This window comes from Sturnira hondurensis, unplaced genomic scaffold (assembly GCF_014824575.4).
Source record: "Sturnira hondurensis isolate 20B ecotype Veracruz unplaced genomic scaffold, ASM1482457v3 Scaffold0001872, whole genome shotgun sequence".
NCBI classification, from domain to species: Eukaryota; Metazoa; Chordata; class Mammalia; order Chiroptera; family Phyllostomidae; genus Sturnira; species Sturnira hondurensis.
In genome coordinates, this window is record NW_028074503.1 from 260,938 (window position 1) to 277,745 (window position 16,808).

The 16,808-nt window shown below is 42.8% G+C and overlaps 1 protein-coding gene across 2 annotated transcripts; it reads right to left on the reverse strand.

Moving 5' to 3' along the window:
* Positions 1–1,487: 1,487 nt before the first annotated feature.
* On the reverse strand, positions 1,488–9,013 carry ADCYAP1 (adenylate cyclase activating polypeptide 1). Of its 2 annotated transcripts, none has more exons than XM_037031463.1 (5): positions 8,495–9,013; positions 8,085–8,195; positions 5,797–5,940; positions 5,282–5,380; positions 1,488–4,194 (listed from the first exon to the last, which is right to left on the reverse strand). In XM_037031463.1, exons 2-5 carry the CDS (start codon positions 8,186–8,188, stop codon positions 4,005–4,007), a joined length of 537 nt encoding a protein of 178 aa, XP_036887358.1. In that variant the 5' UTR covers positions 8,189–8,195; positions 8,495–9,013; the 3' UTR covers positions 1,488–4,004. The 2 variants fall into 2 exon arrangements, with proteins under 2 accessions (XP_036887358.1, XP_036887349.1); XM_037031454.1 differs by having other exon boundaries at positions 5,797–5,943.
* Positions 9,014–16,808: the final 7,795 nt, after the last annotated feature.

Here is a 16,808-nt window from a genome sequence, read left to right on the forward strand (position 1 = left end):
TTGTATTATTACTTAATAATTATTTTATTATTTTCCATATGAACAACTGTAAACCTACTTTTGCTCCATACTGTATGTATTCTTGGGAGGGGGAATTAAAGGGAAGAAAAACTCCTTATCTCATAAAAAAACAATGTAAACATGGATTGCACTGTATCCATTTTCTAAATTTTCTACAAATGGGATCTCTAGATCAGAAGCTCCTCCCCATACGATTCTGGGCCTTAAATACTGAGCTAAGTTCTAAAGACAGTTTTTGAATCCTGCTGACCTTTTGATCTTCACTGGTCCTTTAATACTATTGGGACATATTTATTAATTTATTAATTGACTGCTTTGATTTTAAGATGAAAATCTGACCATTTAAATTAAATGATACATGTCTTATTATAAATGACTTTCAATACAAAAAATTTTTAATACAGAAATCATCAAAGACTTCAAAAATAAATAACACTGAGAAAATTATAAAGATTTCATATGAAGGCTTTGCTTTAAAGTTTGTTAATATAAATAAAACAATTTTTCCTGGAGTGGAGCCGTGTGAGTTCTTTATATATTTTGGAAATCAAACCCTATAATCTCACCTGTAAATGGAACCTAATCAACAAAACAAATAACCAAACCAAATATAACTAGACACACTGAAATTAAGAATAAACTGACAGTAACCAGAGGGGTGGTGGGAGGGCATAATGAGGGTAAAGGCAGGGGGCGGTTCAGGAACATCTGTAAAAGACACATGGACAAAACCAAAGTGGGGTAGGATCAAGGGTGGGAAGTGGGGGTGGCTGGGGTGGGGGGTGAGAGGGGAAATGGAGATAATTGTACTTGATCAACAATTTTAAAATGTGGGAAAATAATAAATAAATAAATAAATTCACAAATGACTTCTCACATTTTGTCCTAGGCTTCAAAGCATATTTTCATTTAAATGTATTTTACTAACTCTTTGTTTACTCATGTTCTTTTTCCTTTTTCCCTACTCAAAGCATTTTAAACAGAAATAGTTGTCTGTAGGTCTCTAAACATATTTTAAACCTCCAAAACTGATTATTTAAATTATTTTATACAAGATTTTATTGAGTCCAATTTAGTCTGAAGAGTAACTAACAGAAAAACAATGTTAGATTGGTCTTTTAGAAATGTAACTAATACCCAGGTACTCTCTTACACCACTGGATAGTAACTTTTTAAAGTACTGAACAATGTATATAAACACTAGGGGACAGAAATTCACCTAAATTGTGCATCCTATAAATGTCCCAACATTCATGCCCATTCATAAGCTTAGTATCTTCTCAGGCATCATCTCTGAGTAGCTGCTTTATCTTTTTAGTTGAATCAAATAACCCATCAAGCAGATATTAAAGTACATTTATGGAAATACATGGAAGCTTAAATATATATATATTCCAGACATGAAAATCCTTATGGTTGGTAAAGCAAATATAATACTTTAAGAGATTTAAAGTAGTTATTTCCTGATCTCTTTTTTCTCCAAACATTAGACGAAGTTGCATTGTTTACAAAAATTTATTCATACAAATTTTACACACTTTATATAACAGTTATCAAAGTCCTAGTTATAGATATCATGTGTGTAATAATACTTGGTTAAGATGTTGTTTATAATCATTTGCACACAAAATAAGAGCTTCAAGACTAACATCTACCTAAATTATCACTATATATCATAAATCTGCTCCAGGTTAGTAAGGCTCTTGGCATTTCTAAAAAGTATACAAAAGATTAAACTGGATGATCACTGTGAATGCTTGCAACTAGCCACGAAAACACTAAATTAGACTTCATAAACAAAAGGTTAACTAGAGCCCTATTTCACCACTAACAGCTGACACAAATACAGAAAACTCTGCCCAATATCCAAGAAACAAATAATTAAGACTAAAATGCAAGCCGATGTGTTGCAGCATTGTAGGGCCACTAAATAGCCATCTGTGATTCGTGGCGATTTAAAAGGCGAAGAAAGGCACTACAGCTGCAAACTGTGTCCCCGTGTCACATTGCCTGAGGAGACTGCAGAATTAAAGAAAGATTGATCCCGTACACAGGACTCAGGCATAGATCGAATGCCTCTGTGCTTTCACTGTTTGCAATGTGATCTCCTGGCAGCATCCATCCCGCCTGGGAATGCAAATCCAATTCCGTTTTCTTTGATTTATGACTTCATACTGATAAAATCCATAAAGAAAAAGGAAAGGTCCTTTAAACTTTGCAAGCTAATGTTTAATTTTTTCTCGTTCTTCTTTTTTTTTTTTCCCAAAAGAATTTGTGTCTGAAATTTGGGAGTTTGGCTGGTTTGCGTGTTGTTGCTTGATCTTGTTGTTGGGTGCCGGTTCTTTTATTGGTAGAGATTACTCAATATGTTCAAGAAATTGACAGGAAACAGACAAACATGCTGTAGCCAAGAAGGGGTACAAAGGGAAGTTCCCAGAGTCTGCTGGAGCTCGCTTACCTTACACTTGACCACAAATATAAGATAGTACTCATATATAAGATGAGGTTTAAATGATTTATCAGTCAGTAAAACTGAGCAACATGTGAACACTACACATTCTGATATGACAAAGGTTGGTTTTATGAAATAAATTTTACTAAGCAATAAGCCATAATGTAGAAAAATACATTTTACCTACAAACTCAATAAACAAGAAACAAAAGATTCATATTTAGTGCATGATTACTTAGTGATAACTACATAAGGTTTCCTAAACTTTACAATAAGTGCTTGCATCAAACAACAAAAAGTAAGACATATTCACAAGTTTAAGAGAAGTGAATGGAAACTGGTAAACCAACTTAAACAGGGCAAGAGGGTAGGAAGGAGGAATCTTCAGAAAAACCACAAAAGAAAAGGGTGGCTCCTACAGAGCAGGGTTCAGAGGGGAGGGTCCTGGCCATTTCACAAGATGAGAAGCGTGGACAGCACTGGAGAAAAACACATTGTACTTTGTATCCATTTCCAACACCCAGCACCCAGTCTACCAGGCTGGAGACCTACAGTGGGGACTCAGCTCAACCCCAGCATCCCAGGGCTGGGGCTGCCCCGCAACAGTCCCTCTCCAGGGCCCTCCTGCTGCTGCATTATACTCTGCCTCTTCCAGTACACCTGCATTTCTTTCACTTTGTTCCACTTGTCCTAACCTCAGGGTTATTGGGTTTCCTGGAAGTACAGAAAAGGGAGCTTCCTACCCAAGCCTCCCTTCTCTGTACAATCTCCCAACTCTTGCCCCAGGGAATGGTATGAACTCTGGGGAGAAGTACAATTTAGATAGAGCTGTTGTTTTATCGGGAGAATTTCCTTCTGGGCTGAGAGTCTGAAAAGAGACAAATACATATAAAAGTAGAATCAAAGAAAGCAGAAGTATTGGAATTGTCACCCAGCGAGGGGGACAGTGCCTAGTTGAGTTGGGGTGGGATTGAAGCAGCCTGCCCCAGAAACTCACTGTGAAAAGAATGTCCTGTAGCAATTCTTCCAAATCATTACCTCAAAATCTCCCTGGAGCAGGGCATATTGTTTATGTACAGTAGCAAATGGTCAGTATTAATATCTTTAGGCCTGTCATGGATAAAAATACTATCCTTTTAATTCCAGTTTACAAAAATAGGAGTAATATTCAAAACAATGATTGTCTATTTTTCTATCTATTTTATATAAATACATAAACAGCTCAGGTAAATTTTCAATCCTTGTGCACACTTTGTATGAACTGCTCTCTATTATACGTATATATATTCTTAAATATATATATTTATAATATATATCAATAATTGGTCCACAAAGTATATCTGTGCATTCTCTAGTGCTTTGTAAAAAGAAAAACAATATTATTATCAAAATATTCATTTAATGGCTTCACTTCATAAATAAATACATGTTTTGATAGAACACATGAGCGGTGAATGTTCAGTTTGTTGGGAAAAATGACTTTTCATTGTGTCAGGGTTGTATACACCACAGGGTAGCTGGTAACTCATCGCTACAAATATGCTATTCGGCGTCCTTTGTTTTTAACCCTTTGTTTATACCTTTTCCCTAGGACCGCGGCCAAGTACTTCTTGACAGCCATTTGTTTCCGGTAGCGGCTGTAGCTGTCCGTGAAGATTCCGTCCGAGTGGCGCTTGGAGAGAGGATCTGAGTCGTCCTTGGTGTCTCCGCTTCGAATCCCACTGCAAGGACAGGGGTCGGGAAGAGGGTGGCAGGGCGGGAGACACAGGTTCAATAGCTGCGGGGAGCAGGCGGCCCCCACCCGACGCAGGAGCCTGCAGAAAGGCAAGGGCTCTCACTGCCCTCGCATCGCCTTCCCTGCCAGCAAGAGCCTCAGGGAGACCTGAGATGGAAACCTTGATTCCTCCCTGCCCACAGAGGATTTCCTGGCACCAATCCTTACGGGAGGGGCGCAATATGAGGTCCTAGCAAAATGCCCATAATTGAAGCCTAACTTCTGTTCATGAGATACGATCATCCCGGCCGGCCGTTTGCACTAAATTGTCCAAAGAGAAAATAACGAAAAACCCCTAAATGCCACGTCAGCTGCTGCCGTGGAGTTTACACGGATCCCGCATTCCTACCTAGTCAGACACAAGCACTCTCCTTTCGCATGCGAAGTTGAAGAACGTGATAATAATACAAGTCGACAGACTGTAGGCAATATCTTTCAACACATGAATTATTCATTACAAAAAATGTAATCTGTTTTCCCATGGGCTTTATTAAAATGCTGCCGTCTGCTGAGAGATGCTACACACCAGCCCTTTGCTCTGGGTATGTCTGGCACGAGCAAAAACTGTTTTCTTAAATGTCCAAATTTGAGGGTTTGTTGGTTTCAAGTTCAATTTATAGTAAAAGAAAACAAATTTTAAGTCAAGCTTAGAGAAAATTACAGCAACTCATCCCGCAAAGCTTGAAGGTTTTGAATGACTGCGGGGCTACCTGGTGTCTTTTTATTTTCTTATTTTCTTTTTTTTACATCGAAAACAGATCAAACTACCCGGTTTTCCTGCCCTGTCCTTATTTCTCCCGAATCTGAGCTCTCTCGCCAAATTTCAAGAGCCACCTCGGTATCTTCGCGTGTGGCCCGGGACTCGCCCCACACACGCTGCAGACCCTGGGGTGCAGACTCACCCTTGGTTGGCTCCACGTGCACGCAGAACGTAGGACCGCACCACCCACCCCGCGCTCTCGCAACAGTGGCCCGCCCCGGCGCACGCGCGCCATCACGCGCCCGTTAAAGTTAACTCTTTCGCAAACTCTTACCCCATGCCCTTGGCCACAAGCTTCTGCAGTAATTTCTTGCGGGACAGCTGGTCCAACACTTTGCGGTAGGCCTTGTTAAGGATCACGTGAGCGACATCTCTAACAGGGAGGCAAAGTGCACGCCCAAGATCACTGCCTCTGTCCCCTAGTGGCTACCCAGGTCCCCCGCTGCACAAGCCCCCCACCCGCCCCTACCTTGGCGCTCTGGGAGGCTGGCAGGATACTCCCAGAGGCCTAGAACTCCCGAATAACTCAGGGGATGTCCCTGTGAGTGACTGCCAGGAACGGTAGGTGTGGAGTCTGGGCTGCCCCCAGGCAGGGCGCACATTCACTGCCCTCCCTTAAGCACAGACCTTTGGGTCATCAGGCAACCCTCCTGTTCACACAGACTGGTCCGCTGTTGCTGGTGTGGGAACCCGGAAGAAGAGAGCCTTGAAGGCTTTTATGAAAAAGAACTTACGGGGTGGACCAAAACACTGCCCCTCCCACCCTCAGTCCGGAGGCGCAGTTAGTACCTCATTTCGCCGGGGTGGTTGAGCACTTCAGCTTCCCGGAGCGCAGAGGCTGGGTTCTCTATGCCCGGCGGCTCCAAGTCATAGAAGTTCTGCAGCTGGTTTCCATCCTCGTCGTAGGCTTCGTCATACGCATCCTTCTCCGACCTGCTGGGGTATCCAGGGGCAAAAGCAGTGGTCAGCACAAGTGCCTCCTTGGCTCTGCGATGTCCTCCCCCCCCCCAAAAAAATGGGCTCATTCTGATTTGCCTTCCTCCCAAAGTTCTCCCTCGGAGAACTGCCTCTTCTCCCCTGATGGGGTGGGGGGATGGGGTAAGAAGGAGGAAACCCCATTCAAATGAAATTCCCACCCGCGAGGCGGCTCTCCCAGACCTCTTTTTGCGGGTGAAGGGTAGTCCAGCAGTGCCACGGCCTCAACGGGCACTGGGAGACCGAGGCGACTCCGCTGGCCCGGGACACCTGGCCTCTGAAAAGGACCGCCCCTGCTGCGGTGCTGGTGCCCTACAAACAGCAGCAGGCGGGGATGAGAAAGGCCCTGACAGAGGAGGCTCTGGCCAACTCGAAGGCCCAAAGGGGGAGCCAGGAGCGAAAGGGAAAGGGTGGATGGATGGGGAGTACAGCTGGCAACTCCGACAACCACCCCCATCTAGCTTCTAAGCCCAGGGGAGCCCTTCCCTGCGCAGATGTAGGTCACGGAGAACCTCCAGCTTCTATTTCAGGCCAGAGAGGATCTGGCAGGAACACATATAATAACAAATGCCTCTAAACTTAGTAAGTTTGGCGGTGGCTCATTTTGTTGCGCATCCGTGCCCTCCGTTGGCTGTCACCTAGGGAAAGGGCCTTTGAAAATAGCTGGGGGTGAAATGGGGCTTTTAAATACACTAAATAAATAGTACTCAATAATCTGTTAGCTATGGCGGTGCGACGGGACCCCATCTCAAATTTGGGTATCCAAAAAATGGTCAACAGGGACCGAGAGCCATCAGGAGCTCAGTGGCCTCCCAGTCGCCCTTGCCTACCGCCTCTAGCCTAGATACAGATCGGGGAGAGGAGAGTTAAAACAAAAACCGCTTGCTTTGGGCCGCAGGAGAGACTCGCAAAGCGGCAGAAGCAAGTCACGCTCTCTAGGAGGGATCAGAGTCACAATTCGTTACTCTGCTCGCCTTTTCTTCATGCCTGTAGAGGTAAGGGCAAGGCAAGCACATCCCGCCACCCTTTCCCAGGCAACGCGACTCTATCCTTACCCGGTAGCCAGAGCCCCCGGGTCTTGCTTGCTATCTCCACCCTCCCAGTACCCAGATGCTGGCTTCCTGATGCTGAAACCAGAACCTATCTGTCGGGACAAAGCAATGGTCAGAGACCCCTATGGCGCATTTTGGGACACGGTTCGGAGAAGCAGTTTTGCAGGCGTAACTTGCGCTCCTCGCTGCCGGGAGCTGGGTGCACCGCCAGGTGCAGAAGCACATCTGCAAAGCGAGCTCACAGTATCTGGCTGACCCGTGGAGTACTCAGGCGCTGAGGCAGGGAACCCGACTGATTAGAAATCAGTATTAAGAAAAAGGCCTGGGTTGCTCCCCCTGGGGCGGTCAGGGTTTCCCTGATCCTGCCTGCCTACTTGCTTTCCTTTCTTCACTCTTTCCTTGCATCCGTTGCACTGTTTTTCTCCTCCTCCTTCGCAGACTCATTCTTGTTTTTCCTTCTCTCGAATCGCTTTTCCTCAACCGTACCCAACTAACACTCCTCCTCCCCAAGACAGCCTGAGACTCAAAATGCTGTTGGAGAACGTGTCACTTGAGAGAAAGCTCTTCCAGGGAAAAGAATTTGAATTGAGGTGAGGGAGACCCTTCCACAACAGTGCAGAACAAGCTGCAACAAAGCAAAGCCCCTGGGAGCTTCACTCTCAACCTTGCAACCTGGCTCCCGGAGCCGAGATTCTCCGAACTCCAGCTGAGAACAGGAAAAAGAAGTCAAGCTCTGGGCCATGCCCTGCCCTCCTCCCGCGGGCGGGGCTGGAGGTGGATAGGTTTCTCCAGCCTGAAGAATTGCCTGTTCCACCCGGGACCTTTGGCTGCCTTGGGCTGGGGGAGGGGCACCAAGTCGAAGTGGAGTCTGCCCGGCCTTTGGGCTGAGCCGGGGCCAAGGACCCGCCGCCCGACCTAGGCTGGTGGCGGAGGCGCTCTGGAGCCCGAGGGTATATGGTCATAGCCAGGACGGAGGAACCTCAGGACGACCATGAGGAGGTGTCGGGGAAAGAGAATTTGCCTCAATTCATCGGGACAGCCAGCACCTACCTGGTCCCAGGGAACTGGAGTCCAGTGGTGTCAGGTGAGCAGTGCACGCTGCTGTGCATTATTATCCCGTAGACCAGCAGGGCCAGCCTTGCTCCGCTACACATGGTCGTTCTGTGCAAAACGGGAAAGAGGGCACACAGCAGTCAGAATCTCCCTGGCCTTCCACCTTCCAGCCCCAAGAACTCCGGGAGCTAGGGGAGGGACTGAGTGGGTGGCTCCCGGTGTTGAATACCCCTTAGTGGCGGCCCGAGCTCGCCCTGCCACTTCCTTGCTGCTATATGTAGTTAGAATATATATATATTCCCATTCGCCAGACCTGGTGCGAAGGAAAGCTGACTAGTACCGTCAGCAGTCAAGTGAGCCGTTTGGTTTGGTGAGACTCCCCCACCCCCTTACCATTCAACTCTTACCGCCGCTAGCAGAGGGTTTGCTGCCAAGTAGGACGGTGATCAAAGGATTCCTCCAAGTTTCTGCGCTGGAATCACAACCCAAAAGGAATCGCTGTCTGGCGTTCGTGGCTAAGGAGAAGCCGCAGGAACAAACAGGAGCAGCAGGAGGAGCTGGAGGACTTGTTTGCTGAGGCCAGTATTCCGTCCAAAAGTTTGCAGACGCACAGAACTAGAAGGGAGCGTGATACTGAGAGAAGAGGGCGAGGAGAGAGATGTAGAAGGAAGAAAGAGGAGGCGGCAAGCTAAAGTGGGGGCGGAGGACAAAGTGGCCCAAGTCCACCAGGTGACAGAAGTTAAGTGATTAAAGAAAAAAGAAAGTCGAAGAAGGAGAGGAAGGAAAGAGGGCCAAGGTGAAGACGGCGGTGTCTGAGGGAGCCGCCCGGTCAGGCAGCCGCGCGAGTCAGCAGCGCCTTCTCTGCTCTGAAGTCCCTCTGGCTACGTCTGAAGCTGCGGCTTCTTCTGCTGCTGCCAGTGGGTACAGAGGTGACCGGCCTTCTGCTCCTATTTATATATGCAGTGGGCAGAAATCTATGTGAACATGGTTTTAGAAGAGACCTCTTTGTCAACATCTGTCTGCCTATGGCCTTTAAGTACAGAATATTTTGTTGCACTGTTGCGCTCGTGAAATGACTTCCTTTTTTTTTTTCAGTCACGCAATGATCGGGTATCAGAAAAAGACGTCAGCATCCTAGTCCCTCAAGGAACATATTAACTATTCTGTGCTGGCCTCTTGGATGACGATAAGATCCGGAGTCATCCACTTCTCATAAACACCTTTCACTCATACAATCCAATTTTTAAGAAGTCCAATTATTTTTGATGGTTTTCAATATTTCCCGTTTCTCAAAGACGGGTAGAGAATTCATAGAATTTCGGGCATGGTAAAAGTCATTTTTTAACGACATTCCTGCTATTTCTATTTACTTTTCATCAAGCCCTAGCAATCAGAGCTCTGGTCTCTGGAATTAAGCACCATCAAGCCCTCCTATTAATAAATTTAATTTATATCTAGTTTCTTGCATATGTTCTTTCAGACAGACAATTATGTGGAAGTCGTTTTGTTTTTAAAGGGAAGTCTTGCAGGATTTTCAGTAAATTGCTAATGAGTCTGCTGTCTTGACAGTCTGGCTGTGAGTAGATTGATTAAAGCTGCAACCAGAGCGTGGCTCTGAGTGCTGAACCTGTCTGGTCACAGATGCTATGAACATTGAAAATTGCCCCTGATTCAATTTTTCATCACAGCCTCTAAATCTCAGGATTTGGCAGTCGTACCATTAATGTGGCAACTCATTGCCCAAATACCCCACTATTCAGCTATGCTCCCCACTTGCAATATCCATGAATGCCCTTAAAGCTCAGAATGGTTCAACCCGTTTAGATTCTATGTCTATGTCTCCTCTTACTCTTACTCCTGGCTTTTGGAGCTCTAGATGACCTATTTGGACACTTTCACACTTTCTGTGGCTCTTACTGATTTGAAGAATTGAAACTGTGAGATTGTGCTTTCCACAAAAATTCAACTTTCAAGAATTTCAGAGTGAGAAATGTTTTTCCCCTTTATTTACAACTAAAGTTTGTTTAGAGAAATGCCTACGTACTGGTAAAGCATGAAGATTCCCAGTACAAATTCACTTGCTGAGGGTTTCTAACAGGAATCCCTCTACTGGGAACTGTAAATTATTTTTTAACTGAAAATGACGTGGGAAGAGGAAAGCAATAAGGAAAGACCACATCCACCGAGAGGCCCTAGAGGCTTTTAAGTCCCTGGGTAGCTTAAGAAGATTTGTAAATTTCTGCTCCAGTAAAAGAACTCAGATCTATTTTTTTTTTCAAAAAGGAAGTAGAACCATCAATAACCATTACTGTGAGCATTGAATCTTAAAAATTTGAGGAAATGGCAATTTAGTGGGAGTGTTTCCTGTTACTATGATTTGGATCTAACATTTAAATAAGCTGTATCAGTTCTGCATGCTTTTCCTAAGACAAAATTATAATGCGTCTTGTTTCAATGCCTTTCTGGCTCTCTTATTTGAGATTTAATTTTTCCTCCAGAAAGACAAAGCTTTGCTTGTTCTTCGCCATTATTGGACAGACACTGCCTGCTTCCTCTTAGTTTATTCCTGGGGATACCCCAGATTGCTTACCTGCAGTGATGCTTCCAACCACACCTACACGGTAATGTATCTCTTTGTCTCCACTGCGTGTGTTCACTGATTTATGTTGCAGTGTTTACATGTGTGTGTTCCATGTTCAGCTCTGCATCTAGAGTAAGCTCACACACAAAGAGCCTGAGGTGAATATCCCCCAATAGTCAAGCAGACAAGATCATTTTTTTACTTTACTTTTTAAAGCACCCAAAGCTATTACTGACTTTGGATTTTCTGCCTTCGGCCTTGCTTCACATCAAAGATGAACTCCATTAAAATCCTTACTCCCCCGCGAATTCTGAAATGAGTTCAATCTGTGGAAATACTTCAAAATTTCCAGACTCGTGTACAAATTCACTACTCAACTTTAGTAAAGGGAGCCACCATGTGGGGAAGTTTGTTGATTTCACGGCCTATTAAAAGGGGGAAACCACAAACACCATTAAGTTAGTGGGGAAAAAGGAACGGCTTGACTCCACACGCCCTCGAGAATGAACTGATCCTCTGGCTTACGAAGTCTGTGCCACTTCCCCTCTTCTCAGCAAAAGCACACTCGGTGCGGAACGTAGAGCGCCCGCACTCCAAAATTCCCGGCCTCGAGGACTGAACACTTTCTGGAAGTGAGAGACTAAGTAGAGAATCTAATTTGAGATTTTTGGTCACTGAACTCCAGAAAATCTAGCTTTGGAGACCGACCCACTCACTTCTCAGCACAATCTAAAGACGCATCCAGCCCCGACACACAGCTGCTTAGGGGACTCCAACCCGGCAGAATCCTGCTGCAGGTGTTTCCTGCCGTTGATGGCTTATGATTAAGGGAGTTTGGGGCCGGTGGGCAAGGAAACTTTCATATTCTGGAAATTCTGGCCCTGGTCCCCTGAGCTGGGGGAAGTAGGGAAGGCTGAGGGAAGGAACTAGAAGCTGAGGACCGGCCTAGGGGTGGAAGCTGCGGAAGTCTGGAGCTGCAACCTTACCTCACCAAAATCCTCAGGGGAGAGCAGACCCTCTTTGCTTTCTATTCAGTGGAGGGAAATACGGGGCAATCGAAGTCTCAATGACCAAAACTACCTCCAAGTCGAGACCCCCCTCCCCCGCCAAGGTGAAAATATGCTTCTAAACTAGGGAACTTTTTAATCTATCTAACGTTCACGCTGCTTACCAGGGGCCTTGGTATCTGAGAGCTTTGGGAAGGGACGGGGAGGAGGGCACAATAGACCAGGCTGCAGAGGCCGGAAGCACTGAAAAGGGTGTCTGGGGCCGCCAGATAATGACTTGTTCATTACAAACGCAGGCGCCAACCTGGTTTACTGTGAGGGATGGGGCCTGGGCTGGGGAACCGGAGGACCTCAAGTAAGTCGCCCTGTGTGGGTGGAGAAGGGAGAAGGGGAGAGTGAGAGGATAATTGGGAAGAGCAGGAGAAGGGGCTACAGCCTGCCAGTTTTTTCCTGTTTTTACCTGACTTCTCTCCCAAAGGCATTTTTACATCCTCCTAAAGTGACTGAGGTTAAGAGCAAAAGAGAAACCTTCAATAGATCTCCTATATGTGATTGAAAATGACGTGGGGAAAGGAGGGAGAAGATGAAGGCGGCACCGATGAGTTAGAACTTTTTATTTGCAGATAACGCAAAGGAACTATCCAAGAGCCCCACCCCTTTCCCCAATGTTCCCAAGGGAAGTGGAATTCCCAGGGAGCAAAGTTTCTTTCCAGGCTGTGGAAGCAGAGAATGGCATTTAACTGGAATCATGTTCAGTTAGAAAGTTAGTGAAACCACGAAAATCTTTAGACTGGAAAGTTTCATGTCCTCTGTAAGGCAGAGGGGCCTGAAGGAAAGCGTCAGTCTCCTGCTATGGGGTGACCTACCCAAGACAAGCTGTTGGGAAGTATTTGTTGGAAATCATAAAGAACCTGAATTCTGAGCTCCAAGCTCCTCATGTATCAACTCCTTTTTACACCTTTTGTCCTGGAGATATGAAAACATAACATTTGGTCTGAAATGGTGAATGCTAGCTAAAAGACTAGTGTGGTTTTGTTTTTTCCTGGTCACTGACACATCTGTCTTGAGGTTTCAAGCCTTTCAGTCAACATTTGACTTAAAGAACTCTTTAGCCCTTGAAAACATGGATTTTTGTACTCAAACAGAAGAATATGTTTAACATATTCACTGGGTGTTTGAACTTGCAGATAGATGGCTTCACAACATTAGCAAACACCTGGCAGAAACAAGAATCCATTTCCTGGGGTAAGGAGAGTTCTACTGCTTTCCTTCTGGCTTAGCTACCCATTCTACACTATGTCTTCACTTTTTCCCCCAATGCCTGCACAGCCACCAACCCCTTCCCCAACCTCCATATGAAAGAACATCCTGTATGAATATGCACTCATAGTATAAATAATACTAAATCGGATTGGGAAAGTCTTATATTCTTTGTCTATTAATTTCTAGTTAGTGCATAACATAAGAATCAAGTTATACTAAATTTTTTCAAGCTTGGTAAAAAACATCATCCTCTCACATGATTGACAAAAGTAAATTACAGCACTATTTTCAATTTCACTCTAAACATTCTCCTCTTCTGACTCTTCCAGAAAATGTGATGACTAATGACTCACTTCATACTGATTACACCTGTAGGGAAACCCAAATGTTCTTCCTCAGAACATCATGACCATCACTTACTGCACTGTCTGCATCACACCCTTCTGAATTCACTATGAAGTAAGGAGCTCATGAGCTTACCCATAATGTGTCATGACTTACCTCTTTGACCTTCAGAATTTAGTGCTTCACACACTCTAAAAACAACCAGCAAAGGATGCCTTTTCAAACCACATGAGCAAAAGCATCTCTCTCTAATTCAAGCATTGAATTGCAGGCTCACACGGTCAAGAGATTTTTGCCAGTTGTTTTAAGACAAGCAGACATTCAAGAAGCAAAAACTAGGATCTAGCCTTTGCTGCAAGTTTAGGTGACTTCTACCATATTACAAATATGGCTCTTTGAAGGCTGAGTTCTCTGAAATATTTTGGGTACCAAAAGTATATACCCTAGACTATACTGTGCAGCATCTGTCAAATTCTCCGGAGATTTCCAGAACATGCCTTCTTAAAAGCCAAAGGGGAGAAAGTCTTGTCTCTAATACATTCTAAATCCTCTGCTCATATACATCTTAAATGCAGGAAGAAAAGATTGGAGAGGATCCAGGAAACTCATATCCTAAATGAGCTTTTGTGATGGCTTCTGAAAATGTTGGAAGAAAGATCTGTGAGCACAGTAAAACAAGGTTTTAATGTGTAAATAGAAAAAGTGTATTGCTCTACACAGTATTCCAAACCTCTGTTCTCTGGTTCAAACTCAGCCTTATTATATTTGAATAGAGGTGTATATCTTTCTAATAATTTTGGAGCATTTGTATTTTATTATCCTTATTACTAGCACTTTGTGGTAATGATAATAACTACAAATATACAAGCATGATTTTGAAAAAAGCTACCATCTGGTTGGAATACAATTATATTTGCCATGAGTTTACTATTTGAAAGCTTCAATTATTATTTATTTAAATTATCTTAAATTCTTTCCAATGGGCCCCAGTTAGTAACAGCAATAACAGTAGCAATAATAACTATTTACTAAGGCCTTAATTTCCAAATGCTTGACTAGAGTTATTTACCCTTAAGCTAACTCTTTCTAGACACTATTAATACTCCATTTTACAGATGAGAAACTGAGGCTCATAATGATTAGGTATCTTACCCAAAGTCACACAGCTGCTACATTGTAATGCAGAGATTCAAATTCAAGTCCCAATGACTCCAGGCAGTCTTAATGGTCATACTATTTTATACTAATTTACATATTTATTTTCTTTATAGTGACTATAAATACAAATTACTAATTTAATATGAGCTCTACCCTGGCAGGTGTAGCTCAGTGGATTGAGCTCGGGCCTGCGAACCAAATGATCGCAGTTCGATTCCCAGTCAGGGCACATTCCTGGGTTGTAGTCCAGTTCCCTGCAGGCCAACTCCCAGCAGGGGATGCACAAAAAGCAACCATACATTGATGTTTCTCTCCCTCTCTCCTTCCCCTCTAAAGATAAATAAATAAATAAAATCTAAAAAAAAAGATAGATAAATAAAATATTAAACAAAAAAAATATGAGCTCTAATACTCTGGTTTCTCTTCAGATTGTATAAATCTTTTCCCTTTTAATATGAGCTCTAATCTGTGACTTGACGCAACTGAGAAAAAAATTGTTTTTTTTTCTTACCAATTTTCAAATTAAAAATGATGTTAATGTAATAGTAACCAAATGTTATTATTTTTTTCATATTTTATTTATTTATTTTTAGAGAGAGGAGAAGGGAAGGAGAAAGAGAGGGAGAGAAACATCAATGTGTGGTTGCACTCCATTCTGAGGACCCAGCCTGCAACCCAGGCATGTGCCCTGACTGGGAATCGAACTGGCAGTGCTTTGGTTGGTATGCCCGAGCTCAATTCACTGAGCTACACCAGCCAGGGCATTTTTTTTTTCAAATGCTATTAATACAGTAGAAACAGCTTAAGTTAGACTACAAACACATCACATACTTATGGGCTTTGTTTGATGAATAGATATGCTTCTAACTTAAGAATATGTGCATTAAAAATGTATTTATTTACAGGTATTTACATGAAAATGTATCAGGTTGTTGAAAAGTTATTTTCATGTATCAGGTTGTTGAAAAGTTAAAAAAATGCCACCGCAAGTTATTTTTTAAGTAATTTCATACCTAAGAATGTAGCAAAAGTTTCAGTGATGTTTTTAAGTTAAAAAAAAATCTTATTATTTTCTGAGACACCATTAATAGCCATTATAATATCATCATATCTTTTTAAATCATGTAATTCAATACCATAGAAACCATATGATTGCCAGTAAGTCAAGCCTTTTGTGAGTCAAAGAGATGATGCATATAAAAATGTTTTATAAACAATACTTTCTAGACCAGTATAAGAGAAAAGAAATTAATATTTACTCAACTCCTTCTCTGATAGCAGTGGCATGCTCTGTGTTAGCAAACAATGCCCTGTTTAATACTCTTATTGTTCTGGGAGATAGGTATGGTACCATCGTTCCTATTTCTACTGATGAATAAACTGAGACTCTTCAAGATGAATTAACTTGCCCCAGACACATAGCTAACAAATGACAAAGTCAGTTTTCGAACCGAGGACTGGTTATTTCCAAAGTTACTGAGCTTTCTTGTACCATTTGAGCTCCTTGTTATTGCTGTATAATTGCCATTATTATTAAAGGTGAAAGAAACACCAGATTTCACAAAAAATATGAGTATTTAATAAAACATGAGGGTTTTTCCCAGTTTTATTGAGATATTATTGACATACAGTATCATATAAATTTAAGGTGTGAAGCATAATGATTTGACTTATATAGATATTTTCAAATAGTTATCACAAGTTTAGTTAGTACCCATCATATATATACCCATTATATATATATATATACATATATATATATATATATACACACACATACAAACAAAGGAAAATTATATTTTTCCTTTGTGATGAGAAGCCTTAGGATCTACTCTCTTAACAACTTTCATATACATCATACAGCAGTGTTAACTATAGTCATGTTATATATTACATCCCTAATACTTATTTATCTTATAACTGGAGCTTTGTATCTTTTGACCACTTTTTTCCAGTTTCCCCTATTCTCACCCCACCACTAGTCACTAAAAACCAGATTGCTTTTTCTATGAATTTGAAAACATGAGTTTAAGACAATAATAACAATTCTTGCTTTTTCTTGACATTTAAAAATAAATGAAGGTGTTATGTGTTAGTATTATTTTAAAGAACATTTTTTAAATTTTTTTAAATTTATTTTTCTTTTAGAGGAAAGGAGAGAAGAAGAGAAATATCAATGTGTGGTTGCCTCTCGTGAGTCCCATGCTGGGAAATGGCCTGCAACCCAGGCATGTGCCCTGACTGGGAATTCAACCATGATCATGTGGTTCGAAGGCCCGTGCTCAATCCACTGAGCTACACCAGCCAGGGCATTAAAGAACATTTTAAAAGAGGTAAGTAATAAATAAAGTTGCACTCACAGGTATT